At 40.3% G+C, this 14,276-nt stretch overlaps 1 protein-coding gene across 3 annotated transcripts in view; it reads right to left on the bottom strand.

Annotated features, from left to right (window-relative positions):
• cacna2d2a (calcium channel, voltage-dependent, alpha 2/delta subunit 2a) overlaps positions 1-14,276 on the bottom strand; it is a 178,124-nt gene that overhangs the window by 41,354 nt on the left and 122,494 nt on the right. For all 3 annotated transcript variants that reach the window (XM_085457021.1, XM_085457022.1, XM_085457023.1), the window contains 2 exons: positions 2,553-2,684; positions 2,262-2,319 (listed from right to left, as the gene is read on the bottom strand). In XM_085457021.1, coding sequence (XP_085313147.1) covers positions 2,262-2,319; positions 2,553-2,684 — 190 coding nt within the window. The remainder of the gene's footprint in view (positions 1-2,261; positions 2,320-2,552; positions 2,685-14,276) is intronic.

Genomic DNA, 14,276 nt, shown 5'->3' with positions numbered 1-14,276 from the left:
TTGCCCGAGGGTGGCTTGAAGTGAGAGACACCACTTCTTGCCTCCATGCTTTTTGCTTTTAGCTGATATTATAAGTCATAGTTATAAGTACTTGAATGAATCCAGTGTTAATCATTTTAAAGAGAGCACCAACTTTGAGCCAGGTCACAACCAGTCATTTAAACTCAATTATTTTCAAATATTATCAAATATATCATCAAATATTCAAATGTACCTTTTTAAAATACATTTTTTGTTAACAATTCTGATTTTGCATATAGATTTGATGCAATTTATTAAATAGCTAGACCAGTTTTTTTTATTGTTTTTTTAAAGATTTCAAAACAAGAGACACAAGTTCCTTTGGGGGGTTTTTCTGTAGAAAGCCATGACTCATCTTTAATAGAAAGTTTGAGTTTCTCTGCATGTGCAGATCTACCTGTGCTAACACAGACTGCATTTACAGCATCATGGCTTGGTTCTCTCATGTGGCCTGAAGATAAATAAAACACCAACCCGAGGAATTGAACAGTAAACACGATCCCTACACTGCATTTGGGGACAGGCCTCTATTTGTTTGCATTGTTGTGAGACATCCTATAGACTCAGCTTTAAATCGACTACTTGCAAATACAGTAGTAATAATTGTCTGAGGGAATATGAATAGCTTTACGAGCCACCGGATGTGTTTATTTGATGCAATCTGCACTTGTTGATCAGGTTGGGTGCAGAGTAATCTCTCAGTTTTCACGGATGAATAAACTGAACCTTGATGGGACCTTAAAACTCCACTAGAACATGAAACGAGTAACTGATTTTATGTTTCATTTCATTTCATTTAGAAGATCGAGGCTTTTGCCTGAGTCATCGTTAGACTCGGATACATTTTAAGATATTACCTGTGGAATATTGAGTTTCATATAAACAGTAGCACAATAGAAAGGGTCGCTGGCGTTTGTTTAGTTCTGAGGTAGTTCTTGTTGACTTCGTCTGCCAGCCTGGCCTGACCTCAAACAGCCACTCACTTTGAGCTGGCTGAAGACAGAGATGGAAAATGGGGTCAGGTCTAATCAACATTGCTGTCATGATTATGTCCAGTTCACTCCAACCTGTAACCAGGCAACAGGCAGCGCTACCACAAAGCTGATGTGACAGTGGCAGGTAGACAGAAAGTCAAGGGGTGGACAGAAAGCTCGGGCGGGTGGGTGTTTAGCCCAACGCTGCCTATTTCTGTCCAGCTCATCACTCTGTATAGGTATTAGCATTTGAACACAGAACACACGTCAAAGTGGGCACCCGAGAAAAGGCATCATATATGCTCTTACTATATGTATACTACTGTGATAAGTCTGGAAACAGTCAATGATCTGATTGAGTTAAATATTATTCTCTTAGCTCTGAGCTGAGCACAGGACTCCTACTTCTTCTGTTTGTTTTTCTTCATGTGAAGCCAGTTAGGGAAATCCTCTGAAAATGATGTCCTTTTTAAATTCAAACGGGGTATTTTGAGCATTTTTATAATAGCTGCATCAATGTGAAGAGCATTTTAAATGCAATCATAGGTTATGCTGTTTCACCGAGCAAATAATTATAAGGCTTATGAAGATGAAATTACCACAGATTATTTTCAATATAAAAACAAAAGGCACATGCAGTGAAGTGACACAGGCCGCTGCCTCTGTTATATTAAAATGTGAAAATGGTTACAGTGCGCGTGTGTGTGTGTATGTAGAGGTTGAAAACAGAACACAATTTGCCATAGTCTTAAGATAGTACGGCAGGAAAGCTGTTGCTTTTTTCACTTTTTAATTTCACTCTGTTGCTACTGCTGATTTTTGCATAGGTTAGGAGTCACCTGAGCAAACTCTTTGCCCCTCAATGTTCAATGGGACTCACCTGGTAAGCACTCAAATTCAATACAAAGATGGAACACCCTGCAAATTTCAAAGTCTAACAACTTTATCTAAGAATTTAGAGGACGTTAAAAATAGTTACATTTTTTCATTAACAGGTAAAATGTGTTTACACAGCAGGAATACTTCCCGCTCAGCTGGCCCGAGCTGAGTTCATTGAATGATGATCCAAATTATTTATGTGCAACACTGTGCAGTGTTATAGGACAATAATAAAATTTTTGCATTCACCACTTACATATCTGGCTCTAAGTAAAGGCAGCTGTTTTCCTATTCTTCTTAAAAACACCAGCAGGCATTAATAATAGTGCAACAAAGCATGCAAATAATGACTTGTGGACAGGAGTTCTCTATAAAGAGGGCACTTACCATGGTCTTCTGCGGACATCGTATAGGTCAATCTTGTTGGGTGCCCTCCATGGAGTTGCTAGAGAGCACAAGAAAACAAATTATAGCCCATCCAGTGCACTGTTGGATGTTTCAGATCAGATTAGATCAAGGTAATCATAATTTCAGTCTCTCTATCAAGTTACCAGTAGAGCCATCTGATAAGAGATTGGCAATGTTCTCCAGCTGAGGAGCCCTAGGGTCAATTTAGACTCTATCATGCAGTAAGTTATGACTGAGGCATCACTGTTGACTCAGTACTCTGCAGCCTACCTGGGTAGTATCGTGTCATGCCCGTGGCACTCCCAAACACCTGCCAGCGGAGAGAGCTGTCCTCCCTACGGTTTTCAATGAAGACCCTCTCCAGTGCCTGGGTCCAGTTTAATTCATTAAGGATGACGGGGGCTGAGGGAAAACACAGAGAGCAAAGCAGTAGTAGTCACTTGTCAATACTATATATTATTACATGATTACATGATTTGCAGGTATTCAGGGGTCAAGTTCTGCTCTCCATAGTTTTGTTATGGTCTGTTGCAAGGTTGCAGTGCTAAAAAAAACCCACAGAAACACAGATTTCTACAAAGTAATCAAAAACACCGTTGCGCTTTTTCTCTTTTCAGCAGGTGTCTCCTGGATAAAGTTTTGCTCAGATGACACACGTACCAAGACAGGTACAAGGTGAAAACAACACCAGCCTAATGGCTGTTGCCTGCAAAGATAGTGGACCTGAGTGTAACATAACTGCAGCTTTTCTCTGTTACGAACTCAAAGGTCAACTCTCTTGCTGAACAACCTTGTCCACACCAGCAAAGAAAGCTTAAAACATAAGAATGCATGTATGCAGGCGGCTTGGCCGGAGGTCACGTCTGAGTATGGAATTAGTCTAATCTGGGAAATCTTCTTTGGAGGGCAGGGGAAGGATCTGATATGACCTTGGAGGAGGTCGTACAGTCATACTGTCACTAGCAGGTTTTGGAGAGAGAAACAACTGCTGAATGTTTGATAATAGGGGCCCATAAACTGTTTCTGCAGACATCCATTAGGGTGTTAGAGGATTTACGGGTGCTTGGTTATTTGGAGAGGAGAAACAGGTAAAAGGAAAAAGACTATTCAAGTCAACTTTATTAATATAGTGCCAAATCACAAGGTGCTTTATATAGTAAAGTAAATGCTTGTGCATGCACGACCAGATGCATTATTGTGCATGTTCTGAGCTGAAGCATAAGGTCATAGATCGCACATGTCAGACAGAAATGGATTTATAACTGCGGAAAGAAGCATTTATCATCTAGTCAACAATAGGTGGAGGAACACGACGCAAGTGTAAAACGCGCATCTTTTCTGCTTCCGCCTGTCTTCTGTTGTTTTTACGCTGTCGTTGTTTTGCTTGCACTCGTGATCTAAATCATGCTTTCCATTCGTGCATATCCCTGCGTGACGCAATGTGCATCCACACACACATAAGCCATAAAAAATGCTTTCAGTCTGTGTTTAATAGCTAAGCTGAAGTCAGAAGATGGGGAGTGCAATCAGAGGTTTAATAGCCACCTGACTAAAGAGGAAACAAGACGAGGCGCTGAGCTGAGGAGAACTTCACTCGCTTCTCTGATTTAATTACTCAGCCAACCAAAGCTAGATAAGCCCCTGAACCGACAAGTCCAGCTTTTCTCAACCCCACGTTTGAATTTCACACAAATAAACGATCATTATCCACTTTTCCATGCTTTTCAATTACTGCTCAGTCTTTGACAACCTGTCAGTTTAAGAGGTAAGAAATATGACACTAGCCTTCCATCATTCACTTCTCACCTCCTTTACTGTGAGCTGTCACACATTATAGAAAAATATAACACTGTTTATTGTTTTTAGTTGAAAGCTGCCAAAGTCTTTTTAAAATTGTGGCTCAAAACAACCTGTATCCTGCATCCTAAAATGCACACACACACACACACACACACACCATAACGCAGCACTAAGCAACGTTTGGAGGATATGAAGGCCAAATTGCTGCCATCACCAAAGGCAGCTCCTCGACATGCTTTTTTTCTCGAAATTCATAGACACAAACACAAAGGAAGAATGGAAGAGGATAGAGGCAGCCCTGCAAATGGGCACAAACATAAAAACACATTTGGGGGAGGGGGGGTGATTGATGGAAAGAAACACAAAAATTAACACGAGTGACTGGCTGCTTTCACAGCAAGAAAGAAAGCAATTTCTCGCCCATGGGGGCAGAGGAAAAAAAAATACCCAAAACAAACTTGATGTTCAACTGTTAAATTGAAAACCTAAGACGCTATTTAGGTCAAAGAACTGATTATTCGGTTTATTTTTAGATCGTGTAACAGCAAAGAACAAATGACGGATCACCTTTGACGTTGTTAAACACAGTTTCAGAGGTTCAGTTATAAGGTCTGAGTTCAGCAATATTTTGATGCATACATGATATATGCATGTCTTTACGTTTTGCTTCCAGGAGTCAGACATTTTTAGTAATTTTTAAAATGTTCTAAATGGTCTTAAGGAACAGTAACAGGCTTTCAGGAAGGTTTTCTTGACACTTCTTTAAACTGGCTGCTTATCCATACATTTTCAGTCTGGTCCTTGTTCATGACCATTTTCAGACGGATGTTGTTTTTTGTGTTGTTTTGTTGTTTTTTTTGTTAAGCCAATGACCTATGAACCATTCAGGCACAAAAAGCCATCTAACTCAAGAGATGAACCAGTGTTAACCAAATAACAGATGATTAAGAAAAAAAATAAATAGGGATCTTTGAAATTGATGGCACTGGAGTTTGATCCGCCATGCAGTACCATCTGGATAGCATCTGATAGGCAAAAGTAAAAGCATATCTGGATAGAGAAGCACACAATGGAACACTATCAGCCATGGATTGGCCTCCTCAGAGCCTTTGTGAAGCAGTGTGGGAACTTAGAAAGAACAGAACAAAAGACAACCAACATCCAAACAAGAGCTTTGAATGTCCTTCAAGAAGCCTGGGGAACTATTTCTGAAGCCTACTTAAAGAAATTACCAGAAAGCTTCTCTAAGAGAGTTCAGGCTGTGCGTGAACAAAGGTGGTCATACCAAGTACTGCCTTCCAAGCTCTGTTTTTGCCGTATATGCTGTATTTCCATTTATGATTAGCTATGTTTCAATCAATCAATGCACTTCTTTCCCATTTTCCTTGCAAAATATAAAGAATTGAGGGTTGGTTCAAGAATTATGCACATTATTGTATTAGAGGACTCTATTTTCTCATGCCTTGTCAGTTATTTTGTGTCTGTGTGTGTGTGTGTGTGTGTGTGTGTGTGTGTGTGTGTGTGTGTGTGTGTGTGTGTGGCTATTTTGATGATTCATTTGTGAATGATGCCACTAACACGCCTGCTACAAAATAAATTGCATTCTACCAGAATTAGAAAGCAAAAGAGCTTTCTGTTCTGTCTCTCATAACTCAGTGTTTACATTCGCCAAGAATCCAGATGGTATGAAGAGCCAGAGAGATTAAAGCGGAGAGCGAAATTTGTGCGAATTGCAGTATGTCTGACATTATAACCATGTATTTTCAAACTTGCTGTCATCGCTTCCAAGACTCCGAAGCATTTCAGTGGCTATATTCTACTGATACTTGCGTGGAGATTATCAGGGAACCAAACCACGCTTTTCAATTTCACCTGTGCCGTGCAATACTCTGTGGTCAAAGAGCCATCTGATTAATGTGTAAAAAAGTATTATCCTTTAAGCATGAGCTATCACAGCAGGTTACTGCAGCGGCAGCCCATGTGCTGTGAAGTCCTGGTGCTCTTATCTGAAGAAGCACCGGTTCTGTAATGATAGCTGTCCCAGACAGGCCAAGGGCAACGAGACATCCGGTGACCTCTGTTAAAACTAGCATCGTTTCAGCTGCCTCGACGAAGATCAAGGTAGTAACTGAACTCTGGTTTTTAAATCACAAGGAATTCTGACCTTTTTCAAATCTGTGTTGTTTTTACTGTTTTGTCTCATATTTATTTTCTTAAACTCTGTCATGTCATTCTGACCTATGTTTTATCTTATTTGGTAATTTTAGATGTACAGGACTTTGCTCAACTCACCCACAAACACACGATGTACTACTTCGTACTTGCTTTGCACACATATAAGCATGCTAACTCAGCAGCTATGTATGAGTTTTTGTTTACACCCTACTGTTGGTCAGTCTTGTTCCTCTAAAAAAGACAGAGCAGTACATTCACACTGCCAGCTGAAACTAAACCATTCATATTTGAGCCATCGCTACTGTCAGGCCAATTCAGCAAACACGCACACACATATTTACCCACATCTGCAGGTGATCTCTGCAGAAAAACAGGCACATCCCAGATAAGAGAAGCTAGCAAACTAATTCTCTTTGATTTATTCAGTTAGGATAAGCTGTGACTTCTCTGGACAGTTGATAAAAAGACAAATTTCCCCTGGGGGGGAAATATGCTCACACAGGCAGACAGGGCCTAAGAGGACTGTGTTGGCCTCATCTTTCACATGAAATGCGCCTCTCTCTGATATCTTTAAAAGGTAATTCATCAGCGCACCGCTCCCCTGACATTTAGAGCACCCTTGGCTTTGCCCCCTTTATGAAGCAAGACTGCACACCAAGTAGGGAAACAATTATGAGTGGGATTTATGGAGCATCTCTGTGTGAGATCATTCCTCATCTCCTCCTACCTCGATCCTGTGACCCCCACCCCTTAACTCCAAGTACACACATTACTCACCGTGATGTACCTGTGATAAACAAACAAACAAAAAAAAAACCCCATCTAAAACAATATGTCCCTTATGTTCTGTGTTAATCCAACATTCAGAAACAAGTCGTTGCACCACTGCTGTGCATAGAGAGCAGAAAAATGACCTGCAGTATATCATCAAGCAACACAAGTGGCGCCTTCTAAGAAATCCATAATTGTAATGGAGCTAAATCTATTACCAGAGACCCTCTGAAGAGCCATAACCATCAACGCCGTCATGACCATAAGCATTATATATTTCTGTGTTTTAAACAGAGCGACTAAATGTTAGTGAATGGTTCCTGTGTTTTGGAGGCAGAGTTTTGAGCTTCTGGAAATTTTCTCTTTGTTTCATTCATGTTTGAGTTTTTGTTCAGTCACTTCGCTAATCTAGTTGGGTTTTAATTCCTTGTGATTTTGTTTATTATTTTGCCTTTTCCAGCTATAGCAGAACTTGTATTCTGAGTCTTTTAGTTCTTGTTTAAATTTTAATTTAACGATCATGTTAAACAAAGAGATTATATACCCTCCCAGTGTTCTAGTACAGTGGGGCAAAAAAGTATTTAGTCAGCCACCGATTGTGCAAGTTCCCCCACCTAAAATGATGACAGAGGTCAGTAATTTGCACCAGAGGTACACTTCAACTGTGAGAGACAGAATGTGAAAAAAAATCCATGAATCCACATGGTAGGATTTGTAAAGAATTTATTCGTAAATCAGGGTGGAAAATAAGTATTTGGTCAATAACAAAAATACAACTCAATACTTTGTAACATAACCTTTGTTGGCAATAACAGAGGTCAAACGTTTACTATAGGTCTTTACCAGGTTTGCACACACAGTAGCTGGTATTTTGGCCCATTCCTCCATGCAGATCTTCTCGAGAGCAGTGATGTTTTGGGGCTGTCGCCGAGCAACACGGACTTTCAACTCCCGCCACAGATTTTCTATGGGGTTGAGGTCTGGAGACTGGCTAGGCCACTCCAGGACTTTCAAATGCTTCTTACGGAGCCACTCCTTTGTTGCCCGGGCGGTGTGTTTTGGATCATTGTCATGTTGGAAGACCCAGCCTCGTTTCATCTTCAAAGTTCTCACTGATGGAAGGAGGTTTTGGCTCAAAATCTCACGATACATGGCCCCATTCATTCTGTCCTTAACACGGATCAGTCGTCCTGTCCCCTTGGCAGAAAAACAGCCCCATAGCATGATGTTTCCACCCCCATGCTTCACAGTAGGTATGGTGTTCTTGGGATGCGACTCAGTATTCTTCTTCCTCCAAACACGACGAGTTGAGTTTATACCAAAAAGTTCTACTTTGGTTTCATCTGACCACATGACATTCTCCCAATCCTCTGCTGTATCATCCATGTGCTCTCTGGCAAACTTCAGACGGGCCTGGACATGCACTGGCTTCAGCAGCGGAACACGTCTGGCACTGCGGGATTTGATTCCCTGCCGTTGTAGTGTGTTACTGATGGTGACCTTTGTTACTTTGGTCCCAGCTCTCTGCAGGTCATTCACCAGGTCCCCCCGTGTGGTTCTGGGATCTTTGCTCACCGTTCTCATGATCATTTTGACCCCACGGGATGAGATCTTGCGTGGAGCCCCAGATCGAGGGAGATTATCAGTGGTCTTGTATGTCTTCCATTTTCTGATGATTGCTCCCACAGTTGATTTTTTCACACCAAGCTGCTTGCCTATTGTAGATTCACTCTTCCCAGTCTGGTGCAGGTCTACAATACTTTTCCTGGTGTCCTTCGAAAGCTCTTTGGTCTTGGCCATGGCGGAGTTTGGAGTCTGACTGTTTGAGGCTGTGGACAGGTGTCCTTTATACAGATGATGGGTTCAAACAGGTGCCATTCATACAGGTAACGAGTGGGGGACAGAAAAGCTTCTTACAGAAGACGTTACAGGTCTGTGAGAGCCAGAGATTTTCCTTGTTTGAGGTGACCAAATACTTATTTTCCACCCTGATTTACGAATAAATTCTTTACAAATCCTACCATGTGGATTCATGGATTTTTTTTCCACATTCTGTCTCTCACAGTTGAAGTGTACCTCTGGTGCAAATTACTGACCTCTGTCATCATTTTAGGGGGGGAACTTGCACAATCGGTGGCTGACTAAATACTTTTTTGCCCCACTGTATATGAGGGGTGTCAACTCCAGGCCTCAAGGGCCAGTGTCCTGCAGGTTTCAACCTGGGTCAGCATACCTGAATCAAATGATTAGTTCATTACCAGGCTTCTGGAAAACTGCAAGACATGTTGAGGAGGTAATTTAGCCATTTAAATCAGCTGTGATGGATGAAGGACTCATTTAAAACCTGCAGGCCTGGATTTGCCCACCTTTGTACTATACCACGCTCAGTGTGGGTCTCATGCTGCTGCATTACTCAGTTACTCTCAGTTACTTCCTGCTTTAGTTTGTTACTCACCTTCTAACTGTACCTTGCAATCAGTTTTACTGCCCTGTGTCTCATCTTCTAGTTCAGCTGTGTCTTGTTACCCTGACGTTTCCACTTTATATTATAGTTTCAGGGTGAATGTGTTCTCTGCCTGCTCGTCTGCCTCTGTTCTCTAAATGTTAACCATTTATTTCTCATGTTCCTGCTTTTGTTTATGCCTCTTTTTTTTTGTAGTTTGTAGTTATGCTTCTCTGTAGACTGTTTTCATTAAGCAAAACACCGAGATATGCATGGAAATATTAGTGGGTTAAGATGTAAGAAAAATATAAATATGTTTGTTTTGTTTTTTTTACGCACTATGTATTCAGGTATTTCACTAAATTGTAAAAGCTGAAGCTGTAAGAATGGGTTCGAACCATGAAAATGGTTGGAATGGTATGTTTGTTTTTTCTCTAGACTTTCAGATATCCACCTGTGAGCTTTTTTGTTTTCATACCAAAACAATTCAGATGAATAAAATGTTATTTGTCGTGCTCACATTTTTGAAGCGTTTCAATTACAAAATTCATTAGCAATGTGTATGCTGAGAAACAATATTGCTGGATAATTTCAAGACTTCACAGTGAGCACGTAATAAAAAAAGCATACTAAATGTACATTAAGTGAGAAACAAAAAGCTTCCTGCACAGTTCAAGGTAATCTCAGATGCATCCACCGCCTGCCTTCTCCTGCTTTTCGTCTTGTCAACCCAAATTGCTACTCCATATGCCCCCTTTTTCTTACTTCCTCTCTCCTGCTTTCTTCCTGTCCCTTCTTTTTATCACGTAGAGTGGCGTTTTGTTAACAATCTGTTAAGATTTGGTTTATATCCACCAAGGTTTTCAGGGTCGACTTAATAGCTTATTAGTTGAAAATTGACAAAGCCTTGAAAAGCCTTATAACTTAGAAGCTATGATTCTTTCAAATGTGGTGTGCATAGTCAATATAGAGAAAGTAATAATAATAATAATGGATTGCATTTATATAGCGCTTTTTCAGATCCTCAAAGCGCTTTACAATGCCACTATTCATTCACTCTCACATTCACACACTGGTGGAGGCAGCTACAGTTGTAGCCACAGCTGCCCTGGGGCAGACTGACAGAAGCGAGGCTGCCATATCGCGCCATCGGCCCCTCTGGCCATCACCAGTAAGCAGTAGGTGAAGTGTGTTGCCCAAGGACACAACAACCAAGACAGACAGAGCTGGGGATCAAACCGGCAACCTTCCAGTTACAAGATGAACTTCCAAACCCCCTGAACCACAATCGCCCCACAAGTACCGCATTAAAAATTTAAAATATCATATTACATTTAACCTTTGACCTCTCCTACAAGGTCAATAGAATGATCTGAAGGCCAAAGTTTTAATCATAATCCTATGTAGAACTATTAAAACTATAATTCTTACTGCCATTGATCGTTATGGCAACTTAAAAGTAAATACTGCCCAGATGGTGAGCTTCCTTGGTGGAGGCTTGTGCTCTCAGACTGCTTCTTGTTGTTTCTGCAGCGTCCTCCATACTTATCTCCAGATACAGCGATGCAACACTCTGTTCACAGTTCTGTGCAGATTAAAAGCCATCGAGTTGGAGGTGCAAACAGAGCGTTACCACTGAGCTCGCAAGATCATCAGCTAAAGTATTTTTTTCCAATCCCCATGCATAACCTTAGTAAAACGATAAATTGAAGGTACTTGCAACAACAAAAGTGAAGATGGTAGCTCCAAATACTATTTTCTTTTCGAAGGCAGACCCTAAGAAAGGAACACAGTGGGTGAAGGCTTGCTTTACAAAAGACACAATCATGCAGAAACCCAAAAAGCTAAATAAAACCAGCGTAAATACAATATTTTCATCAATTTAAAAAAAAACTTGTATGGTGAAGTGGTTGCTAGATATGGGGTACTATAAAATTCAAGTAAAACAAAGTGAACTTAGTAACCAGATTCAGTGACTGAATCTTTCGGTAAAGCAGCCTCTTCATTTTCTCTCTACATTGCTTTAATGTGTAGTGGATGCCTAGCAGCAATTCGGGGAAACTGACAGCTAAGATTTTTGTTTTACTGTGATGAGTCCTCTGTCGTATCTCAATAAAGCCTGACTTCACTGTCAGCTCATTTTTTGCTCTTGTCTTAAGGCTAACATTAAGAGGTGCTGTGTGAAGTCATTTAATATGGTTAACACTTTTTAAAACAGTTATTCTTGCTGCTGCATTCACGAATTTTGAGCGGTAAATATACCCCAATGGACCAATCACAGTACACCTGCATCGCTTAAATTTACTCCTATGCTGGAAATGTACCTATTTTATGTTAGGACCATAAAAAAAGAATCTAAAAACAGTTTCAAGAACCACAATGGACCCCGGCCCATGCAATGCAGACATGATAAACAGATTGGTCTGAAAGTGCCTATAGAGAGTGAAACAAAAGAGAATTTCTCTGAGGAGGGACGACTATTCAGTATGGAGAATAAAACAGGGGGGAGAGGAAAACATTTCACCGTACCTCAAGAATGCTCCTCCAAATACTTTTTCTAATTAAAGAAGAGCAGTAAATAACAAACACATGAAATGTAATTTGTGAGCCTGGTGGTGAGTGAAGTGGAGTTTGCTGTGCTGACTGTTCTAATTAGTGTGCAGGTAAATGATAGTGCCCCTTCAATGGGCACACACTATAGGGTTTGGATGGGTGAGATCGGGGAGGGGTCGGCGGAGAGAGAGCGAGAGATGGAGCCTGTAAATTTGGGAACAAAATAGAGCCCGCAGTGTTTATACGCCTTTCTTCTTTTTTTGCTTTAACTTTAAATCCCTTCCTCTTTTTTCCCCACTTTCTCCCTTTTTCCCCACAAATCACTTTTGCTCTTTTCCACACATTTAAATCTGGTTTGATGTTGAGAGGGGCTGAGTTGATCTCCAGTGTGGTGTGAGCAAGTTGACAGCGAAGCTTCCTCTACTGGAAGGAACCTGGGGCGTGAGAAACAAATAAAGAGCGCATGTACTGCATGTGCACAAACACACACACACATAACTTCTCACTGACAGCGATGACATTTTACATTTAACTGAGGCAAATCGCAAGCGTGATAGTTTTTTGCTTTAAGATGACAAATGTAGCTTTTTATTTAAACTTATCTGACGCAAAGACAAAATTAAACGGGGGTCGTTATTATTTCCTCTTCCTTTCTGAAGAAAACTGAGCCAGAACTCAGCTATGACCCTTTCATATACACCTCTCCATGTTCATTTTCAACATCAGCAGCAGTTTGACTGACAGATGTTTACAAATATTTCTTTTGCATTGATGCTCACTCCTATATATTTGATGCACATTAAAGTTTGCAAATTATACACATTCTGTGAAATTTGTCGTTTGCAGAGGTGAACAGGATCACCACTTTCCAGAGCAGATCTAACCACAGACTAGTGTATTGTAACTTTTAAACAGTGAGGAGCAGAAGAAGCTAGTTTAGGCAAAAAACTGTAATTCCTCCTGTTAAATTGTATACCTAAGGAAATGTTGTCAATTGCGCATTGTTTATAGTTTATACTATTCCTGAATATTCTCCAAAGGATAATTTCTGTTGATGTCTAAGAAAGGCATTTTACTTCAGAGTCTGAGAAGTACAGAAATGTATTAGTGTGCAAATAAATATTCAGTTCATTTCAATTTTACTTATACAGTGCAAGTTAAAAACTGCAGTCATTTAAAAGGTGCTTTAGACTGTGAGGTAATTAAGTCAAATGTATTTATATAGCTTGTTTCAAGAAGAAAAATCATAGAGAGCCTCACAGCATACTATAAAATAGATAAAAATGTGTAGCTACAACAACTAAAAGAGACCAAACTAAGCAAAATCAAGCTTGCACAGGTGGGTCTTTCGCTTATTTTTGACGCTAACAACAGCGTGCTCAGATCTCAAGTAGAAGTGGATCGATTAATCAGTGGGCTGATTTTATTGCAGATGTTAGCCATTTACTGATCTTTTTGTAAAAGCATTTATAAATGCTGATAAATGAAAAGTGTCATCCTAACATAAAGCAAAGTTAAATTAAATAAAGGAGAAATGGGGGAAAAAAAACACCCTTCAACCCTGTTATCAGTGTTGACATTGCATAGATTGTCCACCAGAGGACACTCAGCAATGTTGGCAACATGTTTTGAAATGCCACAAATATAGCAGCCAGCTGATCCAAGCAGAATTTGCAGAATAAAAATAACAAATATTAGGGAAATCTGCTTCTTTTGAGAAAAGATAAAAAATTTGATGGAATAAAAGCAGGTATGGTTATTTCGCTGTTATACTGACACTGTTAACAGATGAGAAAAACCATTGTACAACACACCTGACATGTTTATCTTATAGGGAAAATCTGATAATCCCCTATGAGCAAGCACTCGTTGACACTGGGGAGAAAGAACTCTATTTTAACAGGAAGAAACCTTCATTATAACCAGGTTTTTGTTCTCGCCTTTGTTGTTGATAAAAGCAATTTGTTAGCTCAGGTTGGGTACACCCAGAAGGTTGCAATGCAGCCAGTGGCTGCATAAATGGTAGAAAATTCGCCTTAAAAAGTATGGCGTACTTTGAAAAAATATCGGTTGAGTGCAAAGCAAAATTTGCAATTTTGAATGAAGCAGTGGGTGGAAGACAGACAACCAAGTATAGAAAGGGGTGGTAACAATGGCTATGGTGTGTGTGTGTGTGTGTGTGTGTGTGTGTGTGCGCGCGCGTGTGTGTGTGTGTGTGTGTGTGTGTGTGGAGGATGGGGTGGGAGGGTTAA

This window comes from Copadichromis virginalis, linkage group LG5 (assembly GCF_057382275.1).
Source record: "Copadichromis virginalis isolate Kocher_CV1m ecotype Utaka linkage group LG5, C_Virginalis_male_GT1.1, whole genome shotgun sequence".
Taxonomy (NCBI): Eukaryota; Metazoa; Chordata; class Actinopteri; order Cichliformes; family Cichlidae; genus Copadichromis; species Copadichromis virginalis.
Note: the sequence above shows the minus strand (reverse complement) of the source record. Positions and strands in the feature narration are given on the sequence as shown.